The 11,630-nt window shown below is 49.7% G+C and overlaps 1 protein-coding gene across 2 annotated transcripts in view; it reads right to left on the reverse strand.

Annotated features, from left to right (window-relative positions):
- Positions 1-2,591: 2,591 nt before the first annotated feature.
- The window catches only part of grb10a (growth factor receptor-bound protein 10a), a 79,461-nt gene continuing 70,422 nt past the window's right edge, over positions 2,592-11,630 (reverse strand). For both annotated transcript variants that reach the window (XM_062529218.1, XM_062529219.1), the window contains 10 exons: positions 10,849-10,923; positions 10,086-10,223; positions 8,157-8,267; positions 7,498-7,596; positions 7,071-7,148; positions 5,557-5,673; positions 5,068-5,134; positions 4,491-4,578; positions 4,269-4,362; positions 2,592-3,896 (listed from right to left, as the gene is read on the reverse strand). In XM_062529218.1, the coding sequence (XP_062385202.1) occupies positions 3,750-3,896; positions 4,269-4,362; positions 4,491-4,578; positions 5,068-5,134; positions 5,557-5,673; positions 7,071-7,148; positions 7,498-7,596; positions 8,157-8,267; positions 10,086-10,223; positions 10,849-10,923 (1,014 nt within the window). In that variant the 3' untranslated portion in view covers positions 2,592-3,749. The remainder of the gene's footprint in view (positions 3,897-4,268; positions 4,363-4,490; positions 4,579-5,067; positions 5,135-5,556; positions 5,674-7,070; positions 7,149-7,497; positions 7,597-8,156; positions 8,268-10,085; positions 10,224-10,848; positions 10,924-11,630) is intronic.

Consider the following 11,630-nt stretch of genomic DNA (forward strand, 5'->3'; position numbering starts at 1 on the left):
GTAAGTCAGCGAGGCATCAAAATGAGTTTGAGGCCAGTATTTTAAGGTAAAAGAACTACATTGTCTTGCTTTAAACCCTTGTTCCATGTAACAAAATAGTTACGGATACGCAACAAATGACGCCAGCATAATGTCATATTAGTGTTTATATCAACGTATTTTATTCTACTTACAATAAAACAGAATATAGCAGTCCCTTATTTGTACAAAAATACCCGAGAGAGTGATAATAGTGATTGGGAAAACCAGTCAGCCATTTACCAAACCAAGCAAAGCGCGCTGAACACAGGAGTTGAATTTGAGGGAAAAAAAAAGAACAAAGCAAAACAAAAACAAAACAAAAAACAAACGAATCATTTAGTATTCCCTGATACACCATGTTTTTTTTCTCCATGTTCCTTTTATTCTTTTTATTTCCTAAGGAGTCCAAAGCTGGTTTCTAGTGTGAGTAAACCGAAGCAGGTGAATGAGGGGTGGCATATCCGCAGGCTCCGTGGAGCAGCGCAGACTCTGGGAAGTAAGACACACCTGCAGCACACGCACATGGTAGTGGAGATGGCGATGCGGGGAACGGGAAGGGGGGGAAGGAGGGGGGGGGGGGTAGTGACAGAAGAATGTGACAATGTACTATATGCTCTGCTCTCATCTACGTCGTGGACAGCTATTGCACTAATGGCACCTGTGAATCTAGTCTGGTTTGGCCTGGAGTTTCCCGTATGCATCAGACAAAGGAACCCTAATCTGGACCAGGACCAGGACCCCCCCCTTCGCAACGTCTGTCCGTCCGAGGGGGCGCGCTGACCTGGGTCCACGTTCGCCTCCCCGTGCATATTGCGCAAGCGCCGAGAGCGGGGGGATTCTAGACCAGCACATTGCTTAAGACACTTATTTTAAGTGTGGGTCCTGGAAACCGAGTCTGATCAGAGGACCAGCATCTAACAGGCCCTCTCAGAACCCTGAGCAGCTGAATTACATTCATGTCACAGACAGCAGAGCCCCCTGACCACGACCCCTGGGGACCCCCATGCCTTCAGGTTTCTCTCTCTGCACCCAGCCTGAGCAGCTGTTTTCTACTCTCTTCCAAGCTACTGTTATGTGTAGTATTCTCGTGTGACGACGTCCACAATGCGCCCCCTAGTGATATGACGGTATTAGTGGGTTCCTGAGGCTAAACTGATTTGGGCTTTGGAGGGGGAAGACCCCTCTCTGACATGCATGAGGGCCTGCTGAAGAAGACCTGAAAGCAGTGGGACCCCTCAGGACCAGGTCAACACTGTCTTGACATCGACAGCTTTAATACAAGTGTGCAAGTGTAGTTTAGTGTGGGCTTGTGCGTGTGTATGTGAGTGAGCGTGTGTGTGTGTGTGTGTGTGTGTGTGTGTGTGTGGCTGGAGGGAGTTAAGCACAGGGCAGAGAGCTTCAAGGCTTGACTGGATTTCAGCTTAGAGTTCTGGCCACATCACAATCTGGTTCATGAAGTCTTAAAAGATACCGTCAAGCTTATAAAGTCAGACTTTTCTCATGAAGTGATCCCATGAATCTGATACAGAGGCATGCTGTTAGTCCAGTTTCAGAGGCTAAAAATAAGCTTAATTTAATACTGTAATATACTCTTAAAAAAAGTAAATTTGTGACATACAAACGAAAACAGATAACTCAATATGCACACTGGATCAGAGCACTGGAAAAAAAGAATCTGCACAGAAAAATCAATCAATCAATCAATCAATCAATCAATCAATCAATCAATCAATCAATCAGTCAAATCAATCATCATCTGCTGTGGGAGGTCCCACTCTTACATAGTGATCGGCCATCTAAAATACAGTGTTAGATCTACATCTTTTCCATAGCTTCACATACTTAAAAGATATAGAGTCGTATGGATGGGTTTTAGTGAGTGCAGGCTTGAACACTGCAGAGAAGCAGGAGACAGCTTTTACGAAACAGGAGGTCAGGGATGACCCCGCAAACACTGACGCACAAACAGCCCCTCTCCCTCGCTCTCTTTCAAGGCTACTTTACTGTGGACATCTCTCCCTCCCTCCCTCCCTCCCTCCCTCTCCCTCTCTCTTGCACCCAATCTCATCCCCCTCTCCATTTTCACTCTCCTCCTCTTTCACTCTGTGATATGCTGCTGTTGAGCTGAGCTGGTGTGAGTCAAATTGGTATTGCAATATTGTTGATAGTACAAACTGTGTGTGTGTGTGTGTGTGTGTGTGTGTGTGTGTGTGTTTCTGGGGCTGGTGTTAAGGGCACTCACAGTCACAGCTCACTACCCAACTTTCCCACGCTCACCTCCTGCTGCCACGGTTACCTACTAGCGCTCACTGCCGAAAAACTGCTGCAAAGTCGCTCCAGTGCAGAGCCTGTGAAAACCCCACCACCCCTCGCGCCTGTGTGTGTGGGGGACGTCAGGGGCGTGATGATGAGTAGCCATCTGTCCCGTGTTATCTGGACCTCACCCAGCTACTAGCACCTGAGTTGACTGAGCCCCAACCCCCCCACCCCACCCCACCCCACACCCACCCATCCCCTGCTCTAAAGCCTGTCTTGCCTCAGCCTGATCCCAGACGACGGCCCCCCCCCCCCCCCCCCCCGGTAGACTGTGGCCCTGGCGCTACTCTCCCCTCTTCCTGGGATCACTTCTCGAGAGCCGGTGCCGGGGCGGCACTCTCGGCACATCTCCGGGGGCGCCTGCCGGGTCGTTCACGCGGTCAGCACGCGAGGATCCTGTCGCGGGTGCTCGCCCTGCCAAAAACAGGAGGAGGGAGAGAAGCCGATGGAGGAGGAGGAGGAGGAGGAGGAAGAGGAGAAGGAGGAGGAGCAACAACGAGAGCGCAGTGTTTTCTGTCGAGTGGGAAAACCTGTTGTCATCTCAGGAGTGCAAAAAAATATATAGATATATATATATTTTTGTATATGTATATAGTTCTGCTATGAAACGAACTGTAATAAAATAAAATGTCGTCAAGTAAAGCAACACTTTACAAGTGGAAAAACAAACAAAATAACAAAACAAAACAAAAAACATTGTGTAGAAGGTCCAGGCTGATGTTGAAGACAGACAGACAGACTGACAGACTGACTGCAGCAGCTCTGGGTTGTGGTCTTGCATTGCTCTGTAGTGGATGACAGGACGGGACGGGACAGGAGAGGAGAGGAGAGGACAGCGACCTCTGGGGTGGACACAGAGGATGACCTCTGACGGAGAGCCGGATGATCCGTCGCTCGGGAGGGGAGAGAGCCGAGCTCGGCGGAACGGAGAGCGGCGGAGAGGAGCGGACGCTTTCCTCCCGTCCATCACGCCCCTCGTTCTCCACGTCAACATCCATGGAGCTTTCATTCAGTCCAGAAGTGTGTGTGTGTGTAAAGGAGAGAGAGGGTGTGAGGGAGGGAGAGAGAGAGAGAGAGAGAGAGAGAGAGAGAGAGAGGGAGGGAGAGAGAGAGAGAGAGAGAGAGAGAGAGAGAGAGAGAGAGAAGAGTCCTGTCCCCTGTCCTCAGCTCAGCATCATCATCATCTACGGGGGAGTAGAGCGACGCGTGCATACGCCACCGTCACAGCTGAGCGCACACACACACACACACACGCGCGTACACACACGCGACACAAAACAGATCCAGTCGGTGAGCCGAGCCGCGTCACGCCGCGCGGGGCTGTCTGTTTGTGTAGGGGTCGAAAAAGGTCAGAGGGGAGGTCAGAGGTCGGCGCTGGGGCGATCTCTAGGGGCAGGGGGGAGGCGGGAGGGTCATAAGGCCACCACGGTGCAGGGGTGTTTGAGTTTGCAGGGCAGCACGCCTCTGTTCAGCTGGTAGAACTCCACCAGGTGGATCAGATCGCTGAATTTGGTGGCGCCGTCATCAAGGCTGAAGAAGATTTGTCCATCCTCTTCAAACTGAGCAGGAGGAGGCAGAGGGGAGAGAGAGAGAGAGAGAGAGAGAGAGAGAGAGAGAGAGAGAGAGAGAGAGAGAGAGAGAGAGAGAGAGAGAGAGAGAGACAGAGAGAGAGACATGGGGAAGAGGGTAGAACGAGAGAAGGATGTTTTAAACTACAGTAAATACATCTTTAAAGAAATGCTTTTAAAAGTATAGTACATACAAACATGCCATCAACAAAAACGTACAAACGCGCACACACACACACACACACACACACACACACACACACACACACACACACACACACACACACACACACACACACACACACACACACACACACACACACACACACACACACACACACACACACACACACACACACTTACAGGTAAGATCTGGAAATGTTTGATTTTCTGGTGATGGCACAGTGTGAGAACAAAAGCCTTTGGGTTACTCTGACTGTCTCGTATCAGGAACAACCTGAAAAGGAAGAAAACAGCATCACTTAACCTGCAGTGCCCCTGACCAACAACCGCGCCTGGGGGATGTATGGGTAATGGAGATGGATGGGTAATGAGGATTTATGGGTAATGTAGTTCAATGCTTACCCGTCCACTTGGCCCTGCTGCATGATCATCTTGTGGGACTCCTCCCTCATGATGCGGCCGTGGAACCACAGCTGGGTCCGGTGGATAACTGGACACACACAAGAGACAGCTCTCTAAGGACACGCAGCAGCATGGACACACTCACTCACACACACACACACACACACACACACACACAACCCACCGATCCTCTCACTAGTATGCACACACACATACATATACATACACAACAACACACCACACACACCACAACACAATGGACTCATTCTGAATTCCGCAATCAGTCTTATTAGCCGAGCCACTGAGCTATAACTAATGTCTTACAAAAATCACTAAACATGGAGAGAATAACGAGGAGATGGACACATTTTCAGTGAAGTTACAGACCGTAGCAAACACATGGTCAGACAGATGGAGATGGGCAGTCTACATAGATAGGTGTATGTGTATTGTGTGTGTGTGTGTGTGTGTGTGTGTGTGTGTGTGAGATGGGCAGTGTATATAGGCGGACAGACATACAGTAAAAACAGACTCTCGGGCTGAGAGACGAACACCAGACAGGCCTTTGGGTAGATACCTGAGCTTAGAGAGGAAGGGTGGAGGGGACTGGGGCTTCCTAAAACATTCATTCTCTGACTCCGTTTCTGGAAACAAAGCAAGAAACACACCAAAGAGAATGAGTACGGAATATAAAAGAAAAGGATGAAGTAGAACATTGTGTGTTTGTTTGTCTATGTTTCTGTGCATGTGGGTGAGGGAATTTGTGCATGTGTTGTGTGTGTATGTGTAATGTATGTGTTTGTTTTGTGTGTGTGTGTGTGTGTGTGCGTATTGGGTATGCGTGGTGTGCATTTTGTGTGCGTGTGTGTGTACATACAGTATATGATGTGTTTGTGTGTGTATATTGTGTGCGTGTGTGTATTGTGTGTGTGTGTGTGTGTGTGTGTGTGTGTGTGTGTGTATGCGCGTGATGTGCGTGTGGTGTGTGCATATTGTGTGTTTGTATGTGTGTATGTGTATGCATGTATGTGTGTGTTGTGTGTGTTGTGTGTGTGTGCATGCTCACCCTCCAGCTGTGGCCCTCCTCCAGGGCAGCACTCTGGGCCTCCACCGGGTTGTCGATCACTCGCCCCGTCCTCCCGGAGAAGTCCATGGCGACCAGAGAGTTCTCGGACACACTCCGCTGGAGACAAACACAGCGGTCAGCTGACCCAGCCTTTACATCAGATGCTCTTAGCCCCGCACGCACGCACGCACACACACACACACACACACACACACACACACACACACACACACACATACAATACACGCTCTCTCAACTCTAAGCCATTGTTGCTCCATCAACTTATGAAACCGTTGTGCCAAATGAAACCCACCAGGACCCACCGTATGATTACCACTAGTGTTACATTAGTCTGACTGGGGCACTGTTACATTGGTGACCACCTCACGTACACAGTGTTGTGAAACGATGAATAGTTGTCCTGCTAAAGGGTTTCTCTCACATTCGCATTTTTTCATTTAGTGGACGGTGCTTAGTTTTAGCCAAACTGACTTACAAATGAGGTGTAACAAGTTAGATCACAACAGGAGGCCTTAGGTCAACATTACAGTAGATACTACTTTTACAAACACCACAAACTCACTGAAGCACTCTGATCATTAAGTGTATAGAGACTGGATACTAGCGATAACCCAATTCAGCTTAATGCAACATCAGTTTAACGTGGAAACTAAAGGCTGAATATATGCCCTCCTCACTGCGGCAAAGTCACTGCCCACGATGTTGCGGTGAAGTCAGACGGAATGGCTTCAGGCACGCGAAAAACATGTGTCGGCCACATCACACACACACACCCTTACAACAAACCTCCTGTGTGCGAGGCAATCACAGATGAACGCTCCATTAGAGCTGAAAGGGGTCCGGTTTCCCCGGTGCAAGTTAACGCCGGGCCCACGCCGCGGGCGGGCGGTGGGGTGGACGACCCGGCCGGCCCAATACACGCAACGCTGGAAGCTCATTACTCTTAGCCCACTGGCTAAAGCTCCCCTTTGTACCAAAAAAAAGAGAAATGCCACCCAAAGGCACATACCGCGGCCGCTCCAGACCCGGCCCTAACGCTACCGGCCCCCCTGCGCCCGCCCCGCCCCGCACACACCATCGCACCGCCGAGCCAGCGCACCTCTAATGTGACCCAGCAGACTATACATAACGCTAATAGTTTAATCAGATTGGGACAGATGAGGTAAGGGCAGCGGAGAGAGAGAGAGAGGGAGAGAGAGGAGAAGGGGGATGGGGGGTGAGGAGAGGAGAGGAGAGGAGAGGAGAGGAGGGAGAGAGAAGAGAGGAGAGGAGAGGAGGGAGAGAGGAGAGAGGAGGACAAAAAAGAAAAAGAAAAGGAGAGAGGAGAGGAGAGGAGTGAAAAGAGAAGCGAAAAGAAGAGAGGAGAGGGGGGAGAGGATGAGTCAAAAGTGAAAAGAGGAGAGGAGAGGAGAGAGGGGGAAGATGAGGGGAGAGAAAAGAGAAGCACAGAGGAGGGGGGGGAGGGTGAAGAAGAGAGGAGAGGAGAGCCTTACCACTGGGGCAGAGAAGGGAGCCAGCGGGGCTTTCCTCTGCTGGGGGATCTTGTAGTTCTGGTAGAGCAAGATCCCGTACTGCAAAACAACCAGACACACAGAAACAGCAGCCTTAGAAAAGACCATTCACCTTGAGAGAGAAAAGCTGAGGAATAAGTCAGTCATGAGAATCAACTGTAGGCCAACTGTGTGGTGTACAGTAAGTTTTTGGGATGTTGACATGAGTGAATGTGGAGGTTAGGAATACAAGCACAATGTCAGATGTGTCTACTGGCGTAATTAAGGAGATCCAATTTAATATCAGTTGTATTGGCATTGCCTCAATATATCCACCACTAATAAATCTGTGTGTACAGTATGTGCAAGCGTCTGTGTACACTAATACATCTGTGTGTGCATGTGTAGGTGTCTGTGTGCACTGATGTACCTTCAGCAGTCTGAACGCAGTCATCCAGCATGTCCTGCTCTGTTCATCTTCAGCACACAACATCCTCAGCTCCTTCAGATCGCTGCGAACTTTACTGGGCTGCAAACCAATCAATCAATCAATCAATCAATCAATCATGATTATCATTCATCATCCATCACAGACCTAACATCACATTAGGCTAATAAGTCACACCTGATTAAGGAGAGGTCAAACTTCACAACCTCCAACCCTAATCAACTGACCACACAGTCACCACCACCACGGCGAGAGAATCACGGGGATCGGAGCACTGCGTGAGGGAGTTCACTTGAACAGCCGAGTCACAACTGTGGCTCTGCCTCACATGGTTACACTCAGCGCAGTGTGCTGGAATAATCTCTCCAGCACTCACACTTCTGTCTTTCTAGCTCTCTCTCTCTCTCTCACACACACACACACACACACACACACACACACACGCATTCCGAGAGACCCATGTATGCAGACACGAGTACACAAAGGCTCGGAGATCAAAGCGGGAGTTGGCTCGGCCTCTCGGGCCGGTTTGAGCCGGGCATCAGTGGCCTTCGGAGTGAGTACACACGGGACTGAGGCCAAGCCAAGCGCTCTCTCTCTCTCTCCCGCCTGCCGGCTCACTGGCTCGCTCGCTCACGTACCTTGATGCAGAACTGGAAGTCTGTGGGCGCGTTGTGCATCTTCCGGCCTGTCGTCACGCTGAACACGTTGCTCTCTTCGAGATCGGACAGTAACTGCAGGTGCCGGGGCTCCTGTGGGGAAACGAGAGATGGGCTCAGTCACAGTGTTCACTCTCACACACACACTCTCTCTCTCTCTCTCTCTCTCTCTCTCTCACACACACACACACACACACACACACACACACTCACACCATAAGATATATTGCTTTGTGAATACTGGTCTTTTAGTGCTATTTTTGCACTCGGGCCCTGGTTTAATGCAATACCAAAGAAAGAGTGCTGAGGACTCTGGGCCGACGACGAGTCTGCAGAGCTGAGTCAAATTATGTCTCCAGCTTCTGGCACTTATCTGATCATTTGCGGCCCAATCTGAATGGGATCACGGAGCCACAGAACAATAGGGAAAAAAACCCCAAAAGTTTCCCTTCGATTAGGAAATACTTGCGGATTTGATGTCATTAAACATGGAGACCACTCAAGCTGCACACACAATGTTGGCAGGCGGAGAAGTGACGATATTTAAAACAAAGCTCGAATAAAGGGGCATTCACACCAAGAACATTAACGTTAACGATGACGAGGACTATAACCATAACAATAAAAGAGTCCGCACTGACCAATGATAAGAAAAGTCTCTCTTCGTGTTCATGAATGTGATGGCTAAAATGCGATGGGTTCTGACAGTCTGGCAGTTAGCTTACTATCGTTCTCAGAATCGGCCTTGTTATCGTTGTAGTTAGTGTGTGAACGTTGTCATTCATATTATCAAGAGTGATATTTGTTTACAGTTATCTTTACAGTTATCGTTCATGGTGTGAACAGGCTGCACTGGGGTGTCCCGTCTCTAACACGGCGAAGCGCGGTGCTGCCGACATTCCATGCCACACATCCACAGGCCTGCTCAGGCCCAGGGTGCATTCCTCTCCTCTCCCCTCACCCTCTCCACAGCGGCATGTGTGTGTGTGTGTGTGTGTGTGGGGGGGAATCCCTACCGCCCCCCTCCAAGCCCCAACACTTCATCTGACTAGTGGGGACGCGTTCACTAATCTCATCACTTCAAATGAGCTCCTGCGCCACTGACGTGCGAACCTGCCTGTGAGAGAGAGCGCTGGTGTAATGAGTGCATTGTGTGTGTGCGTTTGGGGAGGGGGAATCAGGCAGAAAAGCTTAACTCACAACAGCAACATCAGTCTGTCTCTGCCATTCCCACATTTCACTGTGTTCATCGTGGTGAGAGATTCATTTGGGTTAGGGCGGCGCGAATGGCACGGACCAAAAATACGCTGGAAATGATCGGATCAGTTTACCGTATTCAATCTCAGTGGTGAGCGCTACGGTGTTGCCCCTGCTCCCCCCGCTAAGAGCTAGCGGCTAAGTCCAACAACTGGGTGGATCCAGAGGAGGCAAGAGAAACACTTTCTCCTTTGGATCTGGATCTGGAGAAAATCAGATAGCCCGCTCCTCTGGCTCAACCTCCACCATTTTACCGTCATCACCACGACAGCCAAAAATGGCCCTAACCCGCCCTTCCTTGTGCTCTGGATGTGCCTGCAGTGTGCTACCAGAGAGGGTTAAAGCGGAGCGAGAGGCGCAAACGTTCGAACATTTCCACGTTCTGTTTTCGCACAGGGGAGGGGGGGGGCGAAATCCCCCTTTTAGCAGACCTAGACAGCGACGTTACATTCGAACTGAACTGCTTGCCAATCTGATAGAGATCGATATCCCACTGTGACGACTGCGACACGCCTCTTTTTAAGCAGACAGGAACTGTTTGAATTTTGTCTTCCATAGAGATGCATTATGTTGTTCTACCTCGTCAGTAATGAAGGATCTTTGGTGCTACTGCAGCAGTAAGTAGCGGGGGTCAGGAGGCGGAGCTGCTCTTACTTTCGATGTGCCTTTAGTGGAGTAGTAGAGGCCGGAGCGCCGCAGGAACATGCAGAGCTTCTTCCAGGACTTCCGACCCGTCTCCTTCAGATACAGGAAGCCCTGGATCTCAGGACAGCGGCTGGAGTTGAGGAAGTTCTGAGGAGGACACACACACACACACGCACACGCACACGCACACGCACACGCACACGCACACGCACACGCACACGCACACACAAATGCACACACACAAGTGGAGAGTTAACACGACAGCTTAAAGGACTTAAACAGTTCAGACAACTATAAGACCTTGCATGTAAACACTAAAAATATGCAAACGTACACATAGAAACCAGCGCCGCAGACATACACACACATAAACACGCATGTACACACAAGGGCCCTCTATGACCTAGATTCTCACAGGCTCTCTCCAGAGAGACATAATTCAGAATTAGAAATGTTCTCCAGGCCCTGAACAGCGGCTGACTGAACAGGGGCACTTATTTTCTCATCCTCCATTCCTCCCTTTGTGTGTGTGTGTGCGTGCGTGCGTGTGTGTGTGCGTGCGTGTGTGTGTATGTATGTGTTTGTAGTATTAATCTTGAACAGCTATAAACACAAGCAAGTGGGTGTCTGTGAAGGTGAGTTGGAGTAAGTGGTGTCTGTGAAGGCAAGGTGGTGTCTGTGAAGGTGAGGTGGAGTAAATGGGTGTCTGAGGGTGAGGTGGAGTAAGGAGTTTGTGAAGGTGTGGTGGAGTAAATCTGTGCAGGCGTCGGACCTGTAAGAGCTGGGACGGTGGGATTGAGCCATTGGATTCCTGACACCACGCTACCATCTGCTCTGGGAAGAAGTTCTGTGGGAGAGATAGAGAGAGAAAACAAACAGAGGGTGAGAAAGACATCGACTGCAGAGACTTTACAACCTATTCTGACCACAGAGTGGAAAAGACACACACACACACACACACACTTTCACGTGGTGGAAAACAATTAAAAACCATTGTGGGGAAAATGGACCAGATGGAATGAACAGGATAAGCCACACAGTGAGCAGCAGCAGCCACTGTGTGAGTGTGTATACTCTTAGAGAGCATTTCTGTGGGGAACAATGTATCTGTGTGTGTGTGTGTGTTGAGCACATGTGTGTAGCTTACATCTTTAGCAGAACTAAACTTTTTATTACCTTGAAAGACAAAGGTAGTTGTGTGTGTGTGTGTGTGTGTGTGTGTGTGTGTGTGTGTGTGTGTGTGTGTGTGTGTGTGTGTGTGTGTGTGCGTGCGTGGGTGCGTGCGTGCCCAAAAAGGCTGAGCGCTGGAGAAAAAAACACTAGACACTAGAGTTTTAACAACAGTGATAAACGTGTCACTATCAGTTAGCCTGAAAAGTAGTGATAGGAATCCAAGACAATAACGCCTGATCAAATGCCATTAAATAAAGCCAAGCTATGACTATCGTTTCGACGCAAGAAATAAACCCCCGATGGCCAGGCTGGTGACCACGCCCTTCTGGTTGGCTGCCTATCTCCTCTCCGCGTGATTGACAGCCTCAAGATCCACCCATC

This window comes from Sardina pilchardus, chromosome 24, assembly GCF_963854185.1.
Source record: "Sardina pilchardus chromosome 24, fSarPil1.1, whole genome shotgun sequence".
NCBI classification, from domain to species: domain Eukaryota; kingdom Metazoa; phylum Chordata; class Actinopteri; order Clupeiformes; family Clupeidae; genus Sardina; species Sardina pilchardus.